At 41.5% G+C, this 11,610-nt stretch overlaps 1 protein-coding gene across 2 annotated transcripts; it reads left to right on the top strand.

The window, feature by feature from the left end:
- Positions 1 to 2,088: 2,088 nt before the first annotated feature.
- On the top strand, positions 2,089 to 10,715 carry MRPS10 (mitochondrial ribosomal protein S10; the record flags this gene model as incomplete). Of its 2 annotated transcripts, none has more annotated exons than XM_079713666.1 (7): positions 2,089 to 2,136; positions 5,055 to 5,119; positions 5,208 to 5,280; positions 7,436 to 7,572; positions 8,534 to 8,642; positions 9,767 to 9,856; positions 10,318 to 10,715. In XM_079713666.1, 7 exons carry the CDS (start codon positions 2,089 to 2,091, stop codon positions 10,399 to 10,401), a joined length of 606 nt encoding a protein of 201 aa, XP_079569792.1. In that variant the 3' UTR covers positions 10,402 to 10,715. The 2 variants fall into 2 exon arrangements, with proteins under 2 accessions (XP_079569792.1, XP_079569791.1); XM_079713665.1 differs by lacking the exon at positions 2,089 to 2,136 and adding an exon at positions 2,838 to 3,024.
- Positions 10,716 to 11,610: the final 895 nt, after the last annotated feature.

Here is an 11,610-nt window from a genome sequence, read left to right as displayed (position 1 = left end):
CTTTATTAAGGTATGATTGACACATAAAAAGCTATACATATTTATTGTATACAACTTGATGAGTTTGGAGATAAGTGTATAACCATGAAACCATCACAATCAAGTGAGAAGATCTGTCTTTTAAAACAGAACAACCAGTGCAATCAAAGTATGATATAACTTAGAAATGTTTGATGCACACACTTTTATTTTTCCTGGATATAAAGCAAGGTGGACTTGCATCAACTTGATCTCCTGCTCATTTACACTAGTTCAGAGGTTTGAAGGCTTAGGTCGTAGGGAAAAGACCCATAATGGACTGGCCAAGCTTTAGAACACTGTCCACGCTAATAAACTGAGAACTTTTACATGTCAATAAAAACCTCCACACTGTTCATGCCCACACACCATACCAAAGGGCTCTGTCCACAGCCCCACTGTTGGCAAAACCCGAGTTTGCCCCTCACAATGACTCCCACCTTACCCCCAGCTAATTGGACCAGGGCCAGTACCTGACCCTAAGCTATTAGGCCCATAGTCCATTTGATGACACATGACATGATTTAGCCCCGGAAAATGAGGGGACCAAATCCAATTCCCACATTTGAGAGTATGAATGGAGAAACTTGGTGAGCCAAAGGCAGCAAGCAGAATTCTGAGGGAGCACCAACTATTTCTAAGCAGAGAAAGCCCATCAATAAAGAGACCATGTTTGGCCTTAGGGGTGGAGAGGGCATCCAGTCCCTAAGGCTGCTTTGAGCCCACTTTTCCAATTGCAGGAGCAGTTCAGGCCATACATGTCTTTAAAAATAAAAAATAAACTCCTTTTCTTGCAGGAGTGTGGGGAAATGGGGACCTCTATGCCTCACATCCAAAAGAGACTACTAAGAGTTCTACTTAGTAGAACTGGACCTTATTACAAAGTCAGCACCAGGGGTGCTGCAGGGGTGGAAAAGGCACTGAACTAGGATTTTGAAGATGGTTGTTGGCTTAGCTATAACTAACTCACCCATATGACTTTGAATGAGTCATTTCATCTCTGAGCCTCAGTTTCCTCACCTATTAAATTAGGACAAGATGCACGTCTTCTTGTGAGGATCAGATTAGGTGACATAGGGAAAAGTTGTTTGCAAGCTGTAAGGTCACCATCACTGGCAGCTGCAGAACCCTCACCCAGATAAGGCTGCTAAAGGGGGCAGAGGCAGGCTGAGGAGCCATCCCAGAGGAGAGACTGATGCTTCAAAAGCAGCAACAGAGTTGGAGAGCTATAGGAAAACTCCACTGGCTAAGAGAGACCAGCCAACTCTGAATGTCACAATTGACAGAGGGAGCCTGATTCTGAAAAGGACACTGGGCAGCCTGCCAAGGCTATTGTTGTTATCGCTAGCACCATTAAAGTACAAACTCAGGTTGTTTCTCCAGTGCAAGATGAGGTAACAGATCCCGAGTCACGGACCACCTGGCCAGGGAATCGTAAACCAGAGACACTGTGACTCCCAAAACTACAATTCAGAAATGTCACAAGGTGATTAATCCCAGTCTCTTTGATCTTCTCCTTTAAAAAACAAAAAACCCCTAACTCAAATACCAAGTTGGAGTGGATCTGAGGCTTGTCTCCTACTCCCTTGCTTGGCGCCCTGTAATAAATCCTACTCGGCTACGAACTCCCGCTGTCAGTTTGGCTTTCTGCGAGCCACAGGCACACAAGCCCTTTGCTCCGTTATAATAGGGGAAAAAATCAACCATTCATCCACTACTCAGAGATAACCAGTGTCAATATATTACTCATGTTTTTTCCAAGTATGTGTTTGTTGTGTTTGCATCCAACAAAACAGGAACCGCAAAGGACAAACACGATTTGAAAAGGAAAGCGCTGACAGAACTCTGTAACTAGATACGAGCTGAAACTATTACAGGACGGCGTACAGGTCAGGTTGCGACCGGAAGGTTGCTACGTTCACAATCCCACCCTCGGAGAGCGTGGAATCGCATCTCTATGGTTGTTCCGGTGCCGGAACACAGGGATACACTCTCTCCTTTTGCAGAACTCTATGGTCAGAGGACTACTCTGTGACCCCGGAAGCGATCCGGGGAAGCGGAAACGGCAAGATGGCGGCGCGAGCGGCGTTTGGACTAATGGGACGGCGTCTGTGGCAGGTATGTGGCGTCTCTGGCAGGTATGGGGTGCGCTGGGGGGACTAGGCGGCCCAACAAGGACAGTTACCATTACGTCTAGCTGCCGCCTGTCATTCTTAACATCTGGAGCTTTCCGCGATATTTATTCCGCACGGCCCGTTATTTGCAGGAAGGTGGCGAGAAAAGGGCTGATTTTATCTCGAATTATCTCATAGGATAAAACATAAGTTAATGAGTCAGGGCAAAGACAGGAGCTAGAAAAATCGTAGACTGTCAGGGCTGGAAAGGATATTGAACAGCGTATGTTCCAGACCCCGCCTTTCACGTTTGCGAAATAAACTGAGGCTCAGAGAAGTCAAGAAGGTTAACCTCGCGAAAATTAGGTGGCACGAGATCTTAGACGCTTCCCACGGAACCAGATTGAGATACTTTCCGGATACCCGGGTTTCTGAGATTTAGATGAGAATCGCTGAAGTCAGAGGAGTGGGTTAGATATCCTCTGCTCGGTTCTTTGGAGAAAAAGCAAAAATTTAAGCGGCGGTTCTTAAGTTATTTGGCCTCAGCACCCCTTTCTTTACACTCTAAAAATGGTTGAGGACTCCGAAGAGCTTTGGTTTTTGTGGGTTTTAGCTATCGATTTTTAGCTTATTAGAAAATACATCCGAGAATCTTAAAAGTGCTTGTTCACTTAAAAATAAACTCATTGCATGTTAACGTAATTAACGTTTTTATGGGAAACAACCATATTTTCCCAAACAAATTGAGAGAGAAGTGTAGCAATGTTTTACGTTTTTGCAAATCTCTTTAATGTCTGGCTTAATAGAAGACAGCTTGGCTCTCATAGCTGCTTCTGCAGTCTGTTGCTATATCACACGTCCTGCAGCCTCTGGAAAACTTCACTGTGCACTGGTGAGAGAATAGAGTGGGAAAGTTGCAAATTACATCTTACTGTTATTATGAAAATAAGTTTAGTCTCCCGGTCCCCTTCTGAATGTGTCTCAGGAGCCCCTCAGAAGTCCTTAGACCACACTTTGAGAACCACCGTTATTAAATCAGGCACTGTTAGAGGTTGAAATTTTGAACTATTTTAAGACGCACTTACCCAGAACAGGCTCCACCCCCTCAAAAAAAAGAAAGAAAGGAAAAAAAGGAAGGAAAGCTTAAGAACTTCTTAAGGTTAGTTTGTGGGTGTAATAGCACTTTAAGCTCCAGCTTTTTAAAAGCAGGGGGTTTATACTGGGAGAAGATGCCTGGGAAGTGTCATATTCCTTAGACCTGTGGGCCTTCTACACAACTGGATTGTGGGCTTAGGGGTATAAATGCGGGGAGGGAATTTTCTCTGTGATTATGTGTGGCAAATGGCACGTACCTCTTACTACCTTGTATTGTGCTTGATTTCCTTCTTTTTGCTTTTCTCCCTTGATCCAAGAGAGACTGTGAAAGTTTTGATTTGCTTCCATCTTGGGTGAAGAGTGGAAGAAGGATAATTAGCTAAGAATAGTTTGTTTTTTTTTAAACATAGGTGACCCTCTGTTGTTCTAATTAAGTTTCATTTGTACTAAACTGTTATTCTCATCTTTAAAGTATTTTTCAGGATCCTATTGAGCTCTCAGGTTACACTTTTAAATCTTGGGAAAGCTTAAGAAAAAAACGGGTGGCAAATGTGTATTACATACAGTACCATAGGTTTCCTACAACTAGAAATTTTGTTCCACCAGGGGGAGCTGACAGTAAGGATTTGGAAACGCTGTATTGTTGCAGTGTGAGGCACAGTAGTGGTATATAAGATGAGCGTAAATTCCAATGTGTATTTCAACTTACTTATAAAATTAGACGTTTAGGGCTTCCCTGGTGGCACAGTGGTTGAGAGTCCGCCTGCCGATGCAGGGGACACGGGTTCGTGCCCCGGTCCGGGAAGATCCCACATGCCGCGGAGCGGCTAGGCCTGTGAGCCATGGCCGCTGAGCCTGCGTGTCCGGAGCCCGTGCTCCGCAACGGGAGAGGCCACAACAGTGAGAGGCCCGCGTACCGCCAAAAAAATAAAAAATAAAAATAAAATAAAATTAGACGTTTATAAGCTAGTTGTCTCAGCCAAGCCAAGAAATAAATATGCTGGAAAAGGTGTATGAAAGCTTCAAAGAAGGGTACTTTAGAATTCTTATTCCAGCTCCATAAATTAAATTATAAAGACGCTTTTTTTAATGCTCGAAAGTATTTAAGTAAAAGAAGTATTAAGTTGAAATATATTTAATCTGTAAAAAAAAAATGGGAAAATGAAGTCACATGTTTTCTTCCTTGATGTCTGCATATTTAATTCATAGCTGTTAATGTGAGAATTGTTTTTTAAAAAAGTTCTTGTTCCTGGCTTCCTTGGTGGTGCAGTGGTTAAGAATCTGCCTGCCAGTGCAGGGGACACGAGTTAGAGCCCTGGTCTGGGAAGATCCCACATGCCGCAGAACAACTAAGCCCATGTGCCACAACTACTGAGCCTGCGCTCTAGAGCCCACGAGCCACAACTACTGAGCCCACGTGCCTAGAGCCCATGCTCCACAGCAAGAGGAGCCACCACAGTGAGAAGCCCTGCACTGCAACGAAGAGTAGCCCTCGCTCACCACAACTAGAGAAAGCCACTGTGCAGCAACAAAGACCCAACACAGCCAAAAATAAATTAATTAATTAAAAAAAAAAAGTTCTTGCTCCTGAGCTTTAAAAAATATAGTCTCTAGTATTTTGAGAGTCCTTTTTGATTATCAACTCTACCACTGTCCTCTTTTTTTTAAATGAAATCTAACTTGGCAATTTAGTTACCCCAATATCTTCATCTAAAATAATGAGATAGCCTGTTATTTGAAGCATCCTGCATCTTTTGGGTTTTAATGGAAACTATGAATGGTTTGGGAATTGATTTTAATTCTAACACACATCCCCCTCTTTTTAAGGGTTCGAGGAATTTTTCTGTATGCAGTTCTAGGAGCAGTATAGCCAAAAATGGTGGCCTTCTTCTGTAAGTATATAATTGGATGTGCTAAATTGAATAAGAAAATGGGCACTTGTGCTGTTTTACTTAGGTTTCTCTTTGTTTCCGCACATAGCAGCACCAATATGAAGTGGGTACGGTTTTCAAACCTACACGTTGATGTTCCCAAGGATTTGACCAAGCCTACGGTATGCACTCCCTATTTCTTGGCATAAGAAGCTACATTAGCGATAAATTTTCCTCATTATTTCATTTGGGGCTGTTTCCCAAACACTTTATGAATAAAAAAATTTGTTCTGGGGGCTTCCCTGGTGGCGCAGTGGTTGAGAGTCCGCCTGCCGATGCAGGGGACACGGGTTCATGCCCCGGTCTGGGAAAATCCCACATGCCGCGGAGCGGCTGGGCCCGTGAGCCATGGCCGTTGGGCCTGCGCGTCCGGAGCCTGTGCTCCGCAACGGGAGAGGCCACAACAGTGAGAGGCCCACATACCGCAAAAAAAAAAAAATTTGTTCTGGAATACTGGCAGGTGCACAGTGCACCTGAGAAAGTATTCACTGATATCCCTGAGTGTTCATGGTCGCTTTCAGTCTATTAAGGTAAGAGCTAATCGAATAAAGTATTTACCCCAAATAGCTGTGGGAATGAGTAGTCTTTTGCTTTTAGCTCAGCATAGTGTACAGCGTTGTCACAATTAATGATGCTGAATACTTGGTATTATATTATGGAATTTTGTTGTTGTAGGCTTCAAGTCTTTACTGAACAGTGAACAGTGCTTTATTGTGAGAGAGAGCATTATCACAAGTAGAGAAAATCCAGGAGCAGCTGTGTAACCTTGTTTCCTTTAAGTGAAAGCCATGATTTCATCAACCCAGTTTTTGTATTATTTGTAGTTTTTTTAAATCCTAAAACTACAAACTATAATTTGTAGTTTTTTAAATTCCAAATGCTTCCAGCCCCACCCCTCAAAAATAATCCCCTTTAACAGTTTGGTACGTATCCTTCTAGACCTTTGTCTGTATATAATCATCTGTGCACACCATGAGTGCCAAAATGGAATTGTGTTATACCTAATGGCCTGCTGGTTCAGTGTTTTCACTTCATAGCATATATGAACCCCAGGTCTCCAGCTCAGATGCCTGCGTAGGCCAGGCCTGTAAGGAACGGTAACAGGGTGGGCACAGTGGCAGGCTGTACCCTTTATAAGCAAGACAGCTGCTACTTACTGTAGCCAGTTGTTGCCATGTGGGAAATTAGACCTAGTGATATCAGATTGTCTGAATTTTCCAAACTAAATGAAATTCAAATATTTGTGCAAAATCTTTTGATTTTTAATATTTGTAACAGATTCAGAATTATCTTTAAAACCCTGTAGAGACCAGTCATTATACATTTTAGGTCTATATTCCCCTTCTCTTGTCCCTCAACTTAAGAGATAGGATATCAGTGTATTCTCTTCTTCCAACAACCCTATTTGGGGTAATTGAGAGTGAATATCTAGCTTCCTGGTTAGTAAGTAGATCTCCTTTCAAGGGCAAAGTAATTTAACTCTGAAACATTGGATTAGTAATATAAATTACTGGTTTGATGGGTGAATGAAGTAAAGGTAATTCACCTCTTGGAAGAAAGTCAGAAATGTCAAACCCATCATTTCTAAAATCTTTAAGTATTAGGGTGGAAGAGGTGGAAGTTATTTGTACAGTCAGTGTCATGACATTTTAGTTAGAAATGAGCAATTTTTCTATTAGAGCAGGCAAAATAAACATGGACAAACCTAATAAAAAGAATATGAATAGAAATAGCCCGCCTTTGTTTAACAATGTTTTATAACTTATAAGCACTTAAATCCATGCTCTCTCATTTGTTCCTGACAGAAATGCCATGAGCTGTAGCACAAGTATTGTCCTATTTATATGTGAGAAAACTAAAGTTCAGTGAGATTATATTACTTGCCCATTGTTATTCATCTTTAAGTGGCAGAGTTCAATTCTCAATCCAGGTTTTCTGACCAGGCTACTTTTATTAACAGAACCCCAAATCCTTTCCTGTTGTATATTTGGGGTTTAATAACTATTAAGCTCGAAGGTTCTGTTGGTGATTTTGTAGGTTGCTTGAAAATCCTTTTGATTCAAACTGTATTTTAACTGATTCTTAAGGGTCATTGTGGAGTCTGAATGTGGTTGTATCTAGATATTTAAGCTGTGTTAAGATGTTACGCAGCATTTTTCTCCCCACTTATTGGTAAACTCTGAAGTTGTTCAGGTGAGGGTAATACGTTAAATTTTCCAGTTGTAAATATTAGAGGAACCATGACTGAAGGTTTTCTTTTTGATTTTAAAATTGCAGATAACCGTTTCTGATGAACCAGACACGTTATATAAGCGCCTATCAGTTTTAGTAAAAGGCCACGATAAGGCTGTATTGGACAGTTATGAATATTTTGCAGCACTTGCTGCTAAAGAACTTGGTATCTCTGTTAAAGTGTAAGTATGATCTTTCTTACTCTGACCTGTTAGCTGCTATAACACAATCAGTCAGGAAAATGCTGCCAGTCTCAGCTAGGTCTGAGCTCTTAAAATGGGATAAAAACTCATGATGGGGAGAGATTAGGTTTGTTATATTATTCTAAGCAAGATCATCCCTTCCTGTCTGCCAGAATTTTTAAATACTAGAATGAGTGAACAAGGAAAATGAAGGAATCCTTTCTCTAGAAATTGCATAGACTTAGGAGGCCCAAGAAGCCCTCGTGTCTGGGATCTCCATGGGGCAGGGAGGTGGATTAGGTGAACAAGCAATTCTTTCAGGCCTCTTGGATTTGGTATCTTTGCTATTATATTCACTGTTTCAAAACTGCCTTAAGAAGCACCATTCACCCAATACTTTCATGCCTGAGCAAGGCAAGCTTCGTATGGCCTTGAAGTCACTGCAGGGTCAAGTATAACCACCTCCTGTGTTTTGTCACCTGCACGAGGCCCATATGGAGCTTTGCCAGTCTTGCCTTCTAGCAAAACTGAAGGAACTCACACATTTCCCGTAACAGACCATGGTTTTGTGCTTTTCACTATATCTGTAATAACACGGCAGACATTACAACCACGTCCAGCCCACGGTGCTGCGCCTCACAGTTCATGTGTTTAGTCAGTGCGAGACCTCAAGGGTGTGAAAGCCGGAGGCATGTGTGTGTGCACTTGCATGCCAAGGCTTGTTTTTGGGTCGATGGCAAATGTTCCTGTTGCTGTCTGCAGGTTTATTTTAGCCGGAGCTTCATGACAGCAGTTGTTAGAGATGACAGTCTTGACAAATGGAAGTCTGAAAATGGTAGTTAACGCCTATAATTGGGCGTGAGCCTGACCTGCAAAATTGTGGAATCATGCTTTGATATCAGTGACTCAGGTTCTAACATCACTTAGCTTAAGTATGTTGCTTCGCCCATTAATTTTCCAGACATGAACCTCCAAGGAAAATAGAGCGATTTACTCTTCTCAAATCAGTGCATATTTTCAAGAAGCACAGGGTTCAGTATGAAATGAGAACACTTTACAGATGTTTAGAGGTGAGTTTATTGCAGACATTCAGGCATTTTTTTGAAGTGACCTGAATTTCACACTAGCACATCATAACTTTCCTTTAACCTTGCCCAGTAGACTTCCTTTCTGTCAGCCCATGCCGGGTAGTGGTAGAGAAGGTAAGTGTTTTTTTGTGTTTATAGAAGCAGCATGATAGGAAAATCAAACTCAAGTAAAGCCATCCTTCAGAGTAGTTAATACTTTAACTCAGTAGTGCACATTATGTTGACTAATTTTTATACAGTAAGCTATCATTGGAATAATTTTGCTTATATTTCAAAAATTCTAGCTACGTTTTCACACAGCTCTAATAATTCTTCTCACATGCTCACTGAATTCTCTATGTCCATGATGGGCAGCATTAAGGTTTTTCATTCGTCAGTTATTATTCATTTGTGCAGCCTCCCAGGTCAGCACAGTCTTGTGGTTAAGAGAAAGCATGGGCTTTGGAGTTGGACAGCCAGGTCCAAATACTGGCATTTACTAGCTGTGTGACCTGTGCCTCAAGTCCTTCATCTTTAAGTTGGAAATAATAACAGTACCAATTTCATACAGTTGGTGTGAAGATTAAATGAGATATTTATCTAAAGCACTTAGAATATTTCATCTCATGGTAAATGATTGGTAAATATTACTAAAACAAGTGCTTGTGCATGTTTTATATGAGAAGCTCTGTACTAGGCATTGAGAGTACAAATATCAAGACATAGTCCTACCCTTGAATGAAAAAGAAAAATCCAAAATTTTATCCACCTTGCCATGGAGCACACAACATCTTATACTAACTCTATTTTATAATTTACTCTTTTGTCTCCTTTTGTTTTGAGTTGTTTCGTGAAACTCTTACACTGTTTTAATACCATGCTTGCCAGCTGGGTTCCATGGAGCCCTGGCTTTAAGGCATTTAGGAGGAAAGGGGACATTGCGGCTGTGCTCCCCTCATTGAGTTCAACCAGAGGATCTGCACTTTTTTCCTTTTAAATTGGGATTCTGTAAGATTTTACAGATGAAGAAAAGACTCTACTGCCTTTACCAGAAAAAAAAAAAAAAACCCTCAAAATTTCTGCTTTAACCAGCATAGCATGAATCAATTTCACGTTTGAAATTTTAGTTAGAACATCTCACTGGGAGTACAGCAGATGTCTACTTGGAATATATTCAGCGAAACTTACCTGAAGGAGTTGCGATGGAAGTTACAAAGGTACGACTTGAATTTCTGCCTCTGTTGGAGGGAGATGTGTATTGTTGTGTTGATACATCGCCGCCTGATTCCAGCCCACTGGGTGGAGGGGAGGACCTGGAGGCAGAGTTGCCACAGTGGTTGGGGTCTACACCCGCCGTGCAGGGTGCAGCTCAACAGAATGCTGCCCCCGCAGCCCATGTCCTCCTGGAGCCACCTCTGATGCCTCCCTCCCTCTTAGCAGTTGTCTAGACACGGGTTCCACGTTGATTGGTGGTCCCTGGAGATCACTGAGGAGCAAATAGATTATGTATGTGAGAGTGTTTATCTACCATCGAGTTTTCGTCTCTGTTTCAAAGCCCTACAACAAGATGGGAGGGTAAAAGAAAAAAGAGGACTTGAGGGAACAGAATGAATAAATTCAATTTGTGGCTGAAGAGTTAAGTCCACATTATATTATAATTTTGTTTTTCTCTCTTTAGACAAAATTAGAACAGTTACCAGAACACATCAAGAAGCCAATCTGGGAAACAATACCAGAGGAAGAAGAAGAAAGCAAGTCATAAAGTCTCAGAGTGACCACTTGTGCTGGGATGTGAAATGAGCATGTCAAGTGGAGAGAGTCTCCAGTGAAGACAGTTTCAAGTCACCCTGACTGCCCTCCTGAGGCCACGCGGCCTGATCAGTAGAAAGCAGGGATTGGAAGTTTACGATACACCAGACTATTGTGCAGGAACCACCTTATCTATTCTTTTATACATGTCATTGTTTCAGTTCGGATTTTAACAAATGTGAGCAAACCATTTGGACCACTCTGTACCAAAACAGTCAAATTCATATTTTGTTATTCCACTGTTGTTCAATTATTAGTTTGTACTGATTGTGATTTGTATCATTTCATTCATCTAAAAGTGTTTCAGATATTCCTCACACACATTTCTTTCTTTTGAGGGACCTAAAAGGAAACTATGGTTAATTTAACACTGAGCAGTTAAAGTTTTTGATATTTACCTTAGAGCAGGCTGGCATATGCTAGTTTGGGGGTGGTGACCTCCAAGTTTTACCTCATGTAAGCGTTACATTCTTGAAAATTGATATACTTTATAGCAGATCAAGCACATTTGTGGCATGCGCTGAACTCTTCTGTAGCCCGAACCCTTTCACGGCTGCCTAGAATGGTCACTATAATGGAATTTGAGCTCTCAAGAAATTACTGTATCGTTTCATTCATCCTGTAATTCATTTATTCAATAAGCTTTTCTTTTGTTGACTTTGCACCCAGCACTATAGTAAATACCAAAAATTGAATAGCAATAACAGCTTTCAAAAATTGTGCAAGGCACAAATACTTTTCCCTTATTAAGTTCCATGCTGATAAGACCTCTTTCTTTTGGTGAATAGCACTCTTTTTGTTTGGGGATGTCTGCTTTTCCATAAAATTAAATAGTTAAAGCTCTGAAAGAGGCAAGATGACGGTGGGCTGAGGTTGGTGTATCAACCCCAAGGGAGTGATACGTTTCCTTTTTACAGCAGAATCCAGCCCATGTCTTTTGTGGTTTCCTTCACATCTTTGGGGTAGTTATGACTTCTCAGTTTTCCACCCTTAATCTGGAGTCTCTGTTCTCTTTTCCCGACCTGCTATCAGGTATGAGTGTTCTGAATGCACACTGCTCATGTATCAGACTTACATTACTGTCATTAACATGAAAAGAATTACAGCCTTGTGCCCCATGACCTCATTTTGTTTGCAGCTCAGTTGTCGACTGTGTCATTCA

Source organism: Hyperoodon ampullatus, assembly GCF_949752795.1.
Source record: "Hyperoodon ampullatus genome assembly, chromosome: 10".
NCBI classification, from domain to species: Eukaryota; Metazoa; Chordata; class Mammalia; order Artiodactyla; family Ziphiidae; genus Hyperoodon; species Hyperoodon ampullatus.
This window is presented reverse-complemented; position numbering and strand designations above follow the sequence as displayed.